This window comes from Echinops telfairi, unplaced genomic scaffold (genome assembly GCF_000313985.2).
Source record: "Echinops telfairi isolate 266 unplaced genomic scaffold, ASM31398v2 ScPeMD7_5868;HRSCAF=6743_0, whole genome shotgun sequence".
NCBI classification, from domain to species: Eukaryota; Metazoa; Chordata; class Mammalia; order Afrosoricida; family Tenrecidae; genus Echinops; species Echinops telfairi.
The window spans coordinates 12,279,624-12,295,828 of NW_022109767.1; the positions used below are offsets into that span (position 1 = coordinate 12,279,624).

General features: G+C 37.7%; 1 protein-coding gene across 1 annotated transcript in view; it reads left to right on the top strand.

Moving 5' to 3' along the window:
• Nucleotides 1-5,436: 5,436 nt before the first annotated feature.
• The window catches only part of APELA (apelin receptor early endogenous ligand), a 21,257-nt gene continuing 10,488 nt past the window's right edge, over nt 5,437-16,205 (top strand). The window contains exons 1-2 of the mRNA XM_045295784.1: nt 5,437-5,600; nt 6,680-6,760. Of these exons, the coding sequence (XP_045151719.1) occupies nt 5,525-5,600; nt 6,680-6,759 (156 nt within the window). The 5' untranslated portion in view covers nt 5,437-5,524 and the 3' untranslated portion in view covers nt 6,760. The remainder of the gene's footprint in view (nt 5,601-6,679; nt 6,761-16,205) is intronic.

Genomic DNA, 16,205 nt, shown 5'->3' on the forward strand with positions numbered 1-16,205 from the left:
TCGTCCTCAAGGCCTGGTGGGCCAGGATGTGCTCCACTCTCTCCTCCTCCCCCTTCATCTGCTCCCGTGTGCTTCGATTAGATATGTCCCTCTCCTGGAGCTGCAGATTCAATGCCGTCTTTTGAAATAAATTATTCTGGGAGGAGGGAAAGGTGTCCACTTAGTGTTTGGGATTAGGGCCAGCCCCCCAGACCTCTCCACTGGTTCCCTACTCCACACCAGCATGTTGAATTCATACCTTGGAGCACTGGGTTGAAGTCTGGTACCTCTTTCCCTGTGGAGATATAAACAATACCATCCCCTCGGGTGGGTTAGTGCCCTGTGCCCCTGATACCCATTTCTTTATTATTATTTTTTTTCCTTTCCCCACCTACTTTTTAGTTGTCTATCATGTGTATCCCTGTATTTGATCTGTTCCCTGCCATATTACCTGGCCCTCACCCCAGGAATGTTTGTATACAGTAGCTTTTTCCCTATGCCCCTTTTGCATTTTTTTAAAAAAAGCTTACTTCAGCGGACTCATGTTGTACTTTTCCTTTTGTGCTTGACTTACTTCGCTGAACATGATTTCCTCCAGTTCTTCCCATGCAGCGATGTGCTTCATACATCATCACTGCTTTTTAGCGATGCATAGTACTCCATTTTTTATCACAGTTTTTTTTTATCCAATCGTCAGTTGATGGAAACTTGGGTTGTTTCCAACTCCTTGCAATTGTGAACTGGGCTACAATGAATATTGGAGCACAGATGTCTGGCCTTGGTTTGTTTCTTGCCTCTTCTGGGTAGATGCCCAGTAGGGTGATGGCTGGGTCATATGGTAGCTTGATTTTCATCAGTTTAAGATATCGCCAGATCGATTTCTATAGTGGCTGTACATATTTACAGGTCCACCAGCAGTGGATGAGAGTTCCTGTCTCCCCACAGCCCCTCCAACACTTGTTGCTTTCTGATTTTTTTGAATTGGGCTACCTTTGAGGGTGTTAGGTGGTACCTCATTGTTGTTTTAATTTGCCTTTATCTTATGTCTAAAGATCGGGAACATTTTCTCATATGTTTGTTGGTCATTCGGATTTCTGCCTCTGTGAAACTTCTGTTCAGGTCCTTTGCCACCTCTCAAGTGGGCAATTAGTTTTTTTTCTTTTAGAAGTTAGCAGAGTATTATAGATTTTAGTAAATAAGGCCTTTGTCTGATGTGTCGTTGCTAAAGATGTTTTCCCAGTCCGTGGACCCTCTTATTACTCTCTTGGTGAATTCTTTTGCTGAACACAGGTGTTTCATCTTCAGTATATCTCATTTGTCAATGTGTGCCTCCTCTGTGTTTGCGTTCTTCCCTATTTCTGATAGCCTATGTATTCCCTGTGCCAAAGTTATCAAGGTGGTCCCAATTCCCTCATTGATGGCCCTAATCGTTTGGGGTTTAACTTCAAGGTCTGTGATCCACCTTGAGTTGATTCTTGTGCATGGAGTTAGATAAGGGTCTTGCTTCATTTCCTGCAGGTAAATATCCATTTTCAGGGTTGGTTTCCCCATCTTTAAAATAAAAAGAAATTCTTGCAACATGGGATTATGAGGTTTAAAGTAATGATTTTTGTTAACCACCCATCACCCAGTATATATGTATAAAAATAGCATATTTAAAAATAAATTACATACAGAATACATAAATTTACAGGGATAGTATGCATTGTATATATGCAATATGTAGGTATATATATTCCTAACTTATCTTCATCTTTATAAAAAAATCTAATATTATTATAAGATCTAAGATTTAGGTTGTAGAGGGAATATGGTAAAATATGTTTAATACTAAGATTGAAAGTTCAAACATGGAAGTTGAATACTCTCTATTTTCTTCCGAATTGTGTAACCCTGGTGATTACACTCTTTTTAGCTATCAGTTTTTTCATCTGGTAAGCAAATAAAACCTTCAATTTTGGGGGGAGGATTAAGGGAGGTAATATTAGTAAAGCATGAGAGCAGAAGGCCAGTGCTTGGCTCAAAGGGAAAGGTAGGTGGGAGTAGGGATTTCTGTCCACAAAAACAAACATTTCATATATAACTGTAAATTAAAGCTACATTTTGAACCATTTGCTACCACTCTGTTACCCTATTTTTTTAACCTCTTTGCTCCCAAGGAGGAGCCCTCAAACACAGTATTAAAACACTCAGCTGCAAAGTGAAAGGCCAGTGGTTTGAACTTACCACCCAGACACCCCAGGAAAGAAAAATGTGGCAGTCTCTTTCCCTAAAGATTAATAAAAAAATTACCTCACTGCCATTGAGTGGGTGCTGACTCATAGTGACCCTTATAGCTCAGTGTAGCATTGCCCCTGTGAGGTACCAAGACAGTAACTCGTTATGGAAGGAGAAAACCCCTGGGAGTTTTCCAGTTGCTGACTTTTCAGTGAGCACCCCAACGTGTAACCTTTCTGTCCCCAGGGTTCCTATCCATAAAGATGACAGCCTTGGAAACTCTTAAGGCACAGCTCCATTCTGGCCTATAGAGCCACCATTGAGTCCGAATGTACTTAAATTGACTCAGAATGTACTTAAATTGACTCAGAATTTACTGCCATGGGTTTTTGCTAGAAAGATCTCTCCATGCTTAATGTCCCATAAACAAACGATGTATCACAATTGTTAACTAAATTTCTACACATATACTGGATCTTTCATCATTATCTTTTAAATTCTAGCATTTTAATTGCCCATCAATTCTATAGCTACTTTATTACTATACTTAATAAAACAACTGCTTAAACATCAACATCATTAGTATAACAATAAACTTTTTCATTTTGTGAAAGTAAATAAGGCTTAATTTCATAAGCTAAACATTCTATCACATTAAATCATCATTATATTATGTTGGAAAAATAAGCATTTTATTCCAAGTTTTGAAAATGAGAATATTGAAGCTCAAAGTGATTCCATCACTGGGCTGTGTTCTAATCTGTGGAGAGGTAACACAGTTCTATCTTTCACAGCACTGACATATATTAGTCATAGCCCATGTTCTCATGGTTGATTACTTAGTATTTAAGAAAAAGACAGTTTTCTAATCAACATATTCAGTTTGTGATAGCTCTCTAATTTACCCATAAAGAATGTCAACTCTTCCTTAAAATAGACTTATAACTTGATCAGAAGTTAAAATGCCAAAATATACAGGAAGCTTCAGAAAATTCGTGAACAAATACTCTCATCTTTTAATACTACTTTTCCACAAATTTTTTTAAAAAAACCTTATATACTCCTAGTCTGTTAGTTTGCTAGTTCATTCTGTGGGTTAACTGTTTTCTAGTGTGCTGTATCAAGAGGCTTAGGATATAAAATTTTGAACATTTATTCCCAGTCATCTTCATTAGTCCAAACTCTGTTGCATTTGATTATTTTTCCCAGTAAAGTACAAAAACAACACAATAATGTAGTACCTTTTAACACTATATGTTCAGATTCCAAACAGGTAACATTTCTCATACTTTTAAGTGGGTTTACATTTTTCTGAATGTTTCTGCCTGTTATATAGTCCATGTATCCCTAGGCAAGCAGGAAATTTGACAGACCATGTTTTAAAATCAAGACAAATCAGGATTAATCACAAACCAGGAAACCTGGGTTATATAACGACTACCTGAATCTAGAGACACCAAGTAGAGCAACAAAATTAATAGCAGTTCAGAACAGGTTATGCATTTATACATGTGCTTTACACCAGCATGTTGCCCTTGTTTGCATTTCAGTGGGAGGAAGAGCAGCCTTTCTGTTCCTGCACAGTCACAGTCTCAGAAACTGAGCAGGGCAGTGCTCCTCAACCACCCTAGGCAGACCCCAGGGTCTTCTCCCAACACATGGTCTTCTGAGTCAGAATTGACTGGATGACAGTGAGCTTGATTTTTGGTGGTATTCCAGAGTGTATCTGCATTATCCTTTTCATTTGCTTAAAAATTCATGCAGTGGATTTCCACATCAATATTTGGATTTATGTCAGCAAAATGTGACATCAAAAGCAAGCACTTAGAACAAAAAGAGATCTTGGTGTTGCTTTTGTTTCTTTTAAATCCATTGGGAGCAGAACTGAATTCTGTTTTGTGGGAGGAAATGGACCCCAAATTTCTAATATAATTGATGGAGACATGTTGATTAAATCTTAAAACAAAGACAAGACAGAAACACATCATCTGGGTAAGGGAGACAGACCCACAGTACAAAGACTTACTGCTGTCCCAGAATTGACAGAAACTTGGCATTTAAGAGGACAAGGGAAACTGTCACAAGAGCATAATTGGCAGCAAATCAATACATTACAAGTGGGAAAGGGATCGTGACTGATATCCACACACTATTCCAGATGCAAATGCTTACAAGGTTGGTTCAGGGACATCTGACCAAGGTAGTCAGAATGTAAATCATGACCATGTGGGCCCCAGGACCCCCAATTCTAACAATGACACACTCAGGCAAGATCACTTCTAGGGCTGGCTGCGGGGTGGGGTGGGGGGGCAAGAGGGGGCAAGGGGAGCCATGGAGCAATCCAATTTCAAACCCACTCCGCAGAGGGCAAAGCTATTAATATTGCAGATAGAACGTTAGAAAGAGTTCAATGGAGGCTGAATGTTTGAGGGGACTAAAAAATAGATTTAGGGGTTTCACTCTAGCCTTTCACAAACCTGGCATTCAGAATTTAAGCTCCAAGACAATTCTTTCTACATTTTTCATTCTTTTATCTGGGAGATGTTAGCTTGATATTCCACTTACACATGTTTTACAGAACACAGATTTCATGAGTTCATGGCTTTGCCCTAATTTCCTTATTTTAAATCCTGGATGAATTGCCGATGAAAATGATCCCCATTACTTTTAAACTGGGTTTCAAAAAATAAAGATCTAAACACTGTATGGATTCATTTCAGAACATTCTAATCCCCAGGAATGTTTATTAATTCAAAACCACAAAGATTAAACCATTCCAGGATTTAGCTAGTTTGGTAGTTAGTTTGGTAAAGCATTTCACCACAAGTTCTGCCACAAAGCATTTGAGAAAATTCCTTCTGAAAAGGACAAAAGAGAGACTTCCTGTCATCCCCATTGGCTTCTGCACGTGGAACCAATATGGGCAATGCAAAGTTTAAACAGATGCAAATAGTGAGGGCGGAGGCCAGGCTTGCCTTGTTTTACGTTTTTCTCAGGTTCCAGTTAGGGTTTAAGTCTGCCTTTTCTGGGAGCTCCCACAGTAGCGTTCCACTGAAGTTACAGCATAGCTAAGTGGAGGACTGCACCAATATTTGCTTATGGAAATAAAGGGGAGTGGCAGGGGAGAGGAGAGTGGAGGAAGGGTTTGAAGCGCGGCCACCAACCAGTAACCTTGTCTGCTGTGGTCGTTAACCTTTCTGGAAATGCAGCTGGCTGTTCTCCGAGGTTGTCATTCGAGTTGAGCAGAGCCACACAGCGGTTGCTCAGCCCACTTAAAGTCTCTTTGATTTACTCTGAGAACCACTGCTCCCATCAGTGTGGCAGAAAGATGCGGCTTCCACAATCTTTTTTTGTGCTTTTTATTCTTATGACGAGTCTTCTCCTGGTGAATGGATTCAAACCAGGTAGGTGTTGAATACATTTGTACTGAGCAACTTTCAGTGTATAGCCTGTATGTTTATAACCTCCTCTGAACTTAATTGTGTTTATGCTGAAACTCGGTTAAGTCTCCTTGCAGTACTGTGAGTAAATGTGTATGCTGGTGGCCGGGCACTTATTTGATAGTGGCAGGGTGCTTCTCTGGTTATTTTAAAACTTAGCTGAATTTTAAAATGACGATAAAAACAATTTTCCCAAACACGAAGTAAATCGGTCCCTAAAGTATTGTAGATAAGTTGTCCTTGAAAGTAAAATGAAGTGACTCTGTTGGCATATTCATTATAGAAGTTAACAAAAATAACTTGTTGCTCTTTGTATTTAACTAACATCACAACTACAGTATGGAAAAATGCAGATGAAATCTTAAAACGGGTCCATAACTTGTCATTTATAGTTATATAACTAGGTTGTATCACTTAACCAAAAGTGTTTCTTCAGTTTTTAGTGCTAAACTCATCAAGACAAAGAAATTGTATGCTCAAAGTCATTTTAATCTACTTGACATATTTATCAAAGATGATCTCAATTCTGTCATTCTTAATCAACAGGAGTTTGGTCAGCAAAGTCATTTTAATGTATGTTTTCCTCAAAACTAAAGATGTCACACTTTAAAGCTCTGACAAGGTAGAAATAAGGAGGTGAAAACATTTCTAAGGAAAATTCAAACCCAAATTTAAATAGAAAGGCGATAATGTTTGCACCTACACATGTTGTATTATTCATGAGGAAATGCATGTCTTCGTTAGAAGAGAAAGTGATACGTACCTGGTTAGAAACACAGACACTGGCCTGGTAGTTCTTCAGAAGTTGATCGCAGAGGTTATGCTCAGTGATGCTCTCCTTGCCTCACCTTTTCCAAGAATGCAGCAAAAGTTCCAAATCAGCAACCAAGAAAGCAGCTCACTCTTTATAGCGGTTTCTATTCAAGCTATTTTCACCTTTTTTCTAAATACAGAACATGTTGGACAATAAAATATGTACGATTAATGTCATACTTAAATTAAAAGGCCTATTTCTCTTTTTTCACATTTCTCGTTCTCGCCAGTGACAAAGAAGAAGTCTCACAGGCCCTACTGCCTTCACCGCAGATGCAGGCCACTCCATTCTCGAGTGCCCTTCCCTTGAGGTATTTCTTACAGAAATGAGCTCTTTCACATTTAGGTACTGTTCCATGTATTTAAAAGAGTATTCATATTATTTTGTAATAGATGGTGATCATTTTATGCTCATGTCAAAGCTCATGTCAAGAGATATATGCTGACAATTTAAGGAGTAAAATGTCAGCACGTTGATGTCAAGAGATATATGCTGACAATTTAAGGAGTAAAATGGAATGATATTTGGAAGTTATTTTTTTTAAATCATTTTATTGGGGGCTTGTACAACTCTTATCACAAATCCATACGTACATCCATTGCGCCAAGAGCATTTGTAAATTTATTGCTATCATCATTCTCAAAAAATTTTCTTTCTATTTGAGCCCTTGGCATCAGCTCCTCATTTTTCCACTCCCTCCCTCACAAACCCTTGATAATTTATAAATTATTATTATTTTGCCATATTTTCCAATCTCTCCCTTCACCCACTTTTCTGTTGTGCGTCCCCCAGGGAGTGGGTTATATGTAGATTCTTGTAATTTGTTCCCCCTTTGTACCCCACCTTCCCTCCACCCTCCCCGTATCGCCACTCTCACCACTGGTCCTGAGGGGTTCATCTGTCCTGGATTTCTTGTGTTTCCAGTTCTTATCTGTACCAGTGTACATCCTCTGGTCTAGCCGGATTTGTAAGGTAGAATTGGGATCATGATAGTGAGGGAGGTGGGGAGGAAGCATTTAAGAACTAGAGGAAAGTTGTATGTTTTATCTTTGCTGCACTGCACTCTGTCTGGCTGGTCTCCTCCCCGTGACCCTTCTGTAAGGAGATGGTTTGGAAGTTATTTTAACAGTTTAGTAAGCAAATGAGGTAGGAGGAAAGTGTTCATGAGGAAAATCTTGGTAACAAGTCTAAATGATAAATATATCATGAAAATACTTTAAAGAGTTTGAAAAGCTTAATAAGAAGAAAATTCAGCTATTGAGTCTTCAATGTGTGTTTTGAAAAACACTGAATGTCTCCTTATGATATCCAATACTTGGTAGTTTTTCCTGAAAAAAATTATTTAAAAAAATGTAAAACCAACTTAATAGTAATGATACAGTAGCTTTCTGGCTTCACGAATAGTACTTTTAATGAGTGCTCCTTTAAGGATAAACTCTGCGTGGAATTTTCTCTCTACTAACCCCCACTACACCACCTCCTCCCCACTACCCACTCACCCCACACACACACGCGCGTGCGCGCGCGCACACACACACACACACACACACACACACACACACACACACTGATAGGGCAATGGTTTTATACTACTACTATTAGTAGTAGTAAGAAGCCCTACTAGTATAGTGGATTCTGCATTGGGATGCTAACCAAAATGTCAGCAGTTAACTGCTAGCCCTTCTGAGGAACAAAGATGAGGCTGCCTGCTCTTGGGAAGATTTACAGTCTAAGAAACCCTAAGATGCCATTCTACTCTGCCTTAGAGGGTCATTGTGAGTCATAGTTGATGCCATGGGAGTGGGTTTGGTTGGATACCATCAGTAGGGATACTGTTTGAAGCAATTAACTTCAAACACCATCCAAGTTTAAGTAACTTCATACTAAAATCTAAATAACTTGGAATTCTATTGTAATTATTTTAAGCTCTGTAAATAATTAAAAAATATATATTCTTTAAAAGTTCGTAGAAATATCTCTCAGCTGGTCAACCTACACACAATTGCTAAATGAGCTTATTCAGGTGCTTTGGGAACTGTAGCTTTTATGGTTCTTTTCAATGGGGGCATGGTGGTAATGCCTATTGTTTAAATGTGTGCTGTTCAAACCCCATGGAAGCCTCATAGTAGGAAATTAAGTGAAGAAAAAGCAATTCAGTAGTAAACCTTTATCAAGAGGACTATGACCCCCCAAAAAAGAAAGAAAGAAAGAAAGAAAAAACCCCAGTTTTTTATCTGTAACAAATTACTCTCTGTTATCAAAATATGAAAAATAGACTTAGAGGAGGCATTCAGAAAGAAATATTAGGAAGTTTCTGGGAAATTAATTAAGTAAATTAAACCTTCTTTAAAAGGATACTATCTGTTTTACAAAAATCTGCCAGTGTGTGTAGATAATACTTTAGATCTTCTTGTTTTTCCTATTGCTACTGGAGAAAATCTGTTTTGGAAGACTAAAGAGACTACAGATTTCCCCAGCATACTTCATAAATAACAAAGGATAGGAGGCCTTTGACAACAGCAAGGGAATTCCTGCATAGAGAGGGAAAGACATGTGGCATACTGGAAGCACAAGCCCTCTGCTAGCCAAGGGTTCCCTTGGCTTTCTTCAAAAGCTACCTGCAGTTAAAAAAAAAATTCAAGAAGATAAGATAGAGTCGTAAAGTTTGAATTGTAGAAGGTAAAAATTGTGACCTGTAAATCAATGGAAAATTTAAATGAAAGCGCTCTAAGCCGCTTAATGGTAGCAATCTTAACTTTTGTGGGTTGATGGTTTTAAAGAACTGCTAGGTTACAGCATCAATTTTCTCAGTATTCAGGCTAGTTCTAGATTCCAGCTCCATTCTTTGAAGAGTGTTTAGAAGTCACATTCTGAAAACCAGAGATCTTATAAGAGTCAATACCCAATAAATATTAAAATAATTTTCCAAGGTTCAACAGTGTTAACAAATGCTACTTTAAAATTTGATAGCAAGATTCTCACTGTCAAAGATACTCTGACAACTAAGAGAAAGGCTTCATGGATTTAGATAATAGAACGCCTTCTCATTACCCCGCCCTTTGTTTTCTTCATACTTTAGATAAAATCACACATGTTTACTTGATTCCATTTAGGCCGAGTGAGATTACAAAAAGGAGAGTGAAGGTAAACTCTTGACTTTGGAAGTTTCCTGGATGAAACCTTTGGCGCACTTAACAAGAATGCTTATTATCTTCACTTTGGTCCTCCTCTGTGTGCCTCACCCAGACTTTTTACCTATGCAATTGAGTTAATTAAATAAAAAAGCTGTGGGCAATTCATTTTCCTCTGTGTGTGTGCGTGCGTGCACATGTGCACTAAACAGAAGAGCAAGAGAGGGGGCATCAGGAAACGGAATCCAAGCTAGTAGGTTGATGTCATAACTACAGAGTAGAAAATGAAGTAGAGCTAGAAGTCTAACAACTACCCTTTGCAGAGGTAAAATCTTACTACATCCAAACTTTGATGGATAAATGCAAGCTCTAGATAAGCACATATCTTAATAATAAATACGTTCATAACAATTGGAATGCATGCTCAAGGTTTGATTTCTTTCTTTCTGTTTTTAATATGTATGAATGGATATAGTCACAAGCCTCCATCCTACCCTATTGCCACTTTCACTTCCCAGGGGAAATATGAGTAATTATTTTGTCAAGATATCTTTTGACACATCAGTTAATCACTTTCTCTGAATACTGTTCAAAATGAAAATCAATTTTAGTATTCTGATTTCTGCCTTACTCTTACTTCTTAGTCACAGAGTTCTGACTCTCGGATTACAACTCTGTCCTGCTCCCAACTCTTTCTGCAACTGCATTGTTTTCTTGGCTCTTCTCACTTTAGTCTCTCTTTGACTTAACTGAAAGTTAACTGCATTTCCAATTCAGAATCTCCACTTCAGCGGAGAATCCCTGCTTCCCCTTTATGCACTGACCAGAAATTGAACCTGAGTTGGAGGTGAGAAAAATCTACCACTAAGTCACTCAAAACCAACCCAAGCCTTGGCCTTTGAGTCGATTCTACCTCATCATCACCTACATCAGAGTGGAACTGCTCGCTGGGGGTTTAAAGCTGTCAGGCCTTACTGAGCAGGCAGCCTCATTTTTCTCCTGTTACCAGGGCTCCTGACTGGATCACCATTACTCTGTTAATCCATTCTAGTTTTTAAAAACAAATTCTTAACCTTTAACCTCTCTTAACTCATAGGGAGAGCTAACTCCTACTTCATAGAGAAAATAGAGATAATCAAACCTTAACATCTTTCCTTGGGTACAGTGACACCAGGCTCCCTTATGACAATGAATATGTACACCTGCAATCCTCCTATTTTCCCCCCATCCTGTCTGAAGGGTTTTGACTGCTAACCACAAAGTCGGTGGTTCAAACCCACAGCAGCTTCTCTGTAAAGAGAAGACTTGTACAGGCTCAGACACCTACTATTGTCTCTCTGAGTCACAACCAACACAATGTCAGTACGTGTTTGGTTTTTCATCTGTCAGTTGGCCAGTAATCTACCAGTGGAGGCATCCTTTAGTTACTATAATGCTGAACAAGTTTCTAGACATATTAGAAAGAAATACCAATCTACTAAAAAACCAAAAACCATGGACCACAGCAACCCAATTTCATTGTGTATAGGGTTCCCATGAGTTAAGGGCTGACTCAGTAGCAGCTTACAACAGTCTGTCACTAAGAATTGCCTTTTTGTATATAATTAGTTATTTCTTCAGTCTCAGTGACCGTGATGTACCAATTACTTCATCCTTTTCTCCCCTTTGTACACTCTGGTCCTAGGACATCATGCTTCTCGCTTCACAGCCACCTTTCTTCCAAGGCAGCTGTTTTCTCTCTTCCTTCCATCTGTTTCCAACATACTGCTCTCTGAATAACGGAACCCTAATAATTTGGTGGTGATGCAATTGGCTGCTAACCCAAAGGTCAGCTGTTCAAACCTACCAGTCTTTCTGCCAGAGAAAGAAGTGGAAACATACTTCAATAAAGGTTACAGACTCGGAACCACGTGGGAGTTCTCTCTGTCCTATAGTCACTGTGAGCCAGTCAACTTGATGGCAACACTTGGGCTCCCTGGATTCCACTCCTCAGTGCACACTTGGAAAGGCCCCTAATGACTTCCTTTTCCACAATCCAATGAACACCCGAGTCCTGCTTTCACGTATCTGACTCTACAGGTAAAATGATAGAATGAGTTTTCCATGGCTCCAGTGATCCTAGGCTCCCTTCTGACTCTCTCTGGATTGCATCACTCTTTCTGGGTTTTAGGACCTCTCTCTGGATAGGTGTCCAGTTCCCAGTTCCTTCATTGTAACAGGTGATGCCACTGAGTCAGTCAACCTTAAGGCAACAGGTTTGATCGATTCGTTTGTTTTTGGTAGTTACCTAACATCATCTTAAGCTCTTGTCTAAGCAGGACCAATGTAAATCTCTACCATGGTTTCTGCTTGGCTTATTCTTTTTACTTTGGTTCTCTGTCCCGATATAACCAAGGTTATCAGAAACCCTTCTTTTTATATAGAAGAGCAATTCCCCACCTCTCCTGAAGACATCCCGATTTCCCTTTTTCTGGTTTGTTTTTCTCCATAACACCTAAACACATACCAAGTAGCACGTATATTCACTTTAATAAATAGAGTCAAATAACATAATAAATTATATAATCAATGAGAACTATATACGTTCTCAATAATATAGTATACACTGTCAAAAATATTTGATTAATTAACAAGTGAGTGAATGACTGAATACCTACAAGTAAACCTTCAATTCATCCAACTTTAAAATGTTTCTCAAAATTTGAAAAATAATCATAAAACATGATACAAACATCAATGATGCATTAGATGTTTACGACATATCAAGCACTGTACTATAAAATATGCATATTAGTATGTCATTTAGTATAAATTTCTTGCCTGTCATACTCATTCTTGTTTGATTTCCCAGACCTTTCATTTATACCTTAAAATATTCCTTCATGTTGATGACAACATTTGTACAAGTATGCTTAATACAATTGAATGATGGATTGTTAAGAGCCCCAATAAAATGATTAATTAAAAAAACAATAAATAAAAATAAAATATTTCTTCAGTCTATTACCTCTTGTTGATTTCTATTGCCAAAAAACTATGAATTTGGGGCTATTATTTTGAATAATACTTAAATATTGATTTTTCACTCCAACTTTTCAGTTTTGATTATGGAAAATACATTTTTGCATTACCCTCTGATGTTTCTAAACTAGGTGGCCATTTCACACCTAGTTTAAATTTTTTAACTGCCCTAATATTCATTAGGAAAGCAACACTTTAAAAGGAAACATTTCAGCCTAATTTTGTCATCTTCTCACTGCCAGAGGCAATAAGAAGTAAGACTATTTTTCAACTGCCTAGATTAACTCTGGAAACAAACTTGTTGTCTAGTTAGTCTCTTCTATAAACCTTCTTCCATTTACAGATTTATAAAATCAAAATACTAATTGGCTATTTGAACCCACCCCTGGGCCCCAGAAGATACGTAGGTGATGTTCTTCTGAAAGGTCTTGGCATACTTGGGTAGTCACCACAAATCAGAACTAACTCCATGTCGACTAACAACAACAACAAATTGTACTTACCATAATGATACCTGGTACATGATAAACCCAAACCAAATCCTTTCCCATCGACTTGGATCACCATGTCCTCCTGCCTAGTCTGTCTTTTCTAGCAACTCAGCTGAAATTTGCCCTCAATGGGTAACCTAGCTGGTATTGGAAATACTCATGACATGGTTTCCAACATCCTAACAACATGCAAGTCACTTCAGTATCAAAACCTGGCAGACAAGTGTTGAAATGACTCCCAATGTATTTGAAAAATATATTATCAGATAGCAACAAAAGACTGCATGAGGGGTACCACCCCCCAAATGGACTTGCTCTGAGTGGAGTATAGCTTTCGTAGTATGCATTTTTTCCCTCTAGGTGAGCAACTCACTCTGAGTTAGTGCACCCAGTGGTGTCACCTTGGGAAGGTTCTCTCTGATCACAGTGAATTTTTTCGTAAAAGCACTTTTTTTTAGTAAAATGCATTTTTTTTGTGATGTCTGGTTTAAGAGAACAGCATATGGCTGTGAAATTTTGTTTCCTGCTTGGGAAAAATGTCACAAAAGCTGATACGATGTTGAACACTGCTTACAAGGATGGCACTATGGGAAAAACTCAAGAGAATGAATGTTTTCTCATTTTAAAAAGGTGAAATGTCTATTGATGACAAACCTCATCCTTGACAATTGTCAACTTCCCAAACAGACAAAATTGTCGACTTGTAGTGCAATTCATTCCACCAGGTCAGGATGTTAATCGAGTTTTCTATTCAGAGGTTCTGAAAAGATTGCATAACAATATGTGACAAAAAAGGCCAGATTGGTGGTAGACTGAGGACTGGTTTTGCCACCACGACAATGCATCAGCTCACGCAGCCATCTTGGTACACCAGGTTTTGGCAAAAAACAGCATGCCTCTCTTTCCCCACGCACCTTACTCACCTGACCTCGCTCCTTGCTACTTCCTTTTGTTTCCACAAAGGCAGTGAGACATGAAAGGATAGTGATTTGATTACATAGAAGAGGTGAAGAAAAAAACGAGGGTGGTGCTGTCAGCTGTCCAAATAGATGAGTTTGAAAAATGTTTCCAAGAATGGAATTACAGATTTGACAAATGTATTAAGTGCAATAGAGAACTTTGAAGGTGACAAGTTGTTATTTAAAAAAAAAATATATATATATTTGAAAAGAAATTCCACTTTTTTGGTACACCCCCCATGTTGTTTTTCAGATGACTCAATGAAATTATTATAAATTCTTTTCATATATTTTAACCTTAGATGTATTTTTAATAGTGTTTGATGCAATTATGTCAATACTATCAATAATAATAATTCAAAAAGTATAGGTGAATTCTAAGCTTCCTGATTTTTAAATTTTCCCCCCTTACACTTTTATTGAAGTCCTTTCATGTACATGTCATATTTTTAAGAGGTCCTAATCCTCTATTTAGCCAGGAGCCTGGTGGTGTAGTAGTTATTCATTGGGCTGCGGTGCAACTTGAAACCAGTAGTTTAGGGGGAGGGGGGGGGCCGAAAGATGGGTTTTCTACTCCCACATCCAGTTACAGTCTCAGAAACACACAGGGCCAGTATCTACCATGTCTTATAGGGTTGCTGTGAGTTGGCATCAACTTGGTGGCAGTGAGGTGGCGTTTCTGAGGCCTCTATTTTGTCTTTTGTAGTATGAGTGTTTCCCCTTATGCTTGCTTATGTATTTATGCCTTGTTTAGAGCCCTTAAGTTTTTCTCTGTGTTTTGTTCATGATCATTGTAGTTCTAGGATTTATACCTTTAAAGTTTTTAATCTATGTTGAGTGTGCTTTTGTATACAGTATGAAGTGTAGGTCCTGCGTCATTCTTTTGCAAGTGGAGATCCAAATTTTCTAGCATCTGTTTTTGAAAAAACGATCTGTTCTCCATTTGATGTGTTTTAATCCTTTATCAGAAGCAGGTATCTATCTGTAAGTACTTGGTTTATTTCTGGGCTCACTGTTCTTATTCATCAGTATACATATGTATTATTATACCAGGAGCAGGCTGCTTTGATTACTGTGGTTGTGTACATGTTTTGAAAAATCAGGTGGTGAGGAGCCTCCGACTTCATTTCTGAGTTTTAGGTATTGTGCTTATTCTAGATTTCCTTTCCATATGAAGCTGTTAATTAGTTTTTCAATTTCTTTCAAAAATTGTGCTGGAATCTGGATGGAAATTGTTTTGAATTTGTAGGGTGTTTTTGTTAATATTCACACTTTGATTATATTGCCCTCTTATCCTTGAATATGGGGCATTCTTCCATTTATGCAAGTCTTTTATTTCTTTGGTTAGATTTACTCCTAAGTATTTCATCTTGTGTGTTATTATAAATTGTATTGCTTTTTAAATTTGTTTTTCAGAGCTTTTTCTTTAGTATACAAGAATTCAATTGATTTTCATGTGCTGATCTTTTAGCTCGATGCTGCCAATTTTTCAATTAGTTCCAGCATTTTTTTTAAATCAAATCTTTGGGGTTTTCTGTGTGTAAGATTATATCATCTACAAATAGTTTTGTTTCTTCTTTGCCATTTTAGATGCTTTAAATTTCTTTTTGATATGAAATAGTCCTGGATAAGACTTCCAGGACTATATTAAGTAAGAATGGTCATAAAAGACAATCCTGTCTACTTCCCGTTTTGAGGTAGGGGAAGTGCTTCAGTTTCTCTACATTGAATGAATTGCTGGCCATTGGTTTTGAATATATGATCTTTATTAAGTTGCGATATCTCTCTTCTATTCCTATTTTATTGAGTGGATATCAAGAATGGATATTGAATTTTTTCTGTTCTGCATCAATTTATATAGTTATATGATTCTTTCTTTGAGGTTTCATTTATATGCTGAATTTTACTGATTAATTTTCTAATATTGAACCATCTTTACACACCTAGTATAAATCCCTCTTGATTATGATGTTTATTTTAATGCTTTGTTGGATTCTGTTAGCTAGAATTTTGTTGAAAATTTTAACAACTATGTTCTTTTTTTTCTTCTTTTTTTTTATTTTCTAATATTGAACCATCTTTACACACCTAGTATAAATCCCTCTTGATTATGATGTTTATTTTAATGCTTTGTTGGATTCTGTGAGCTAGAA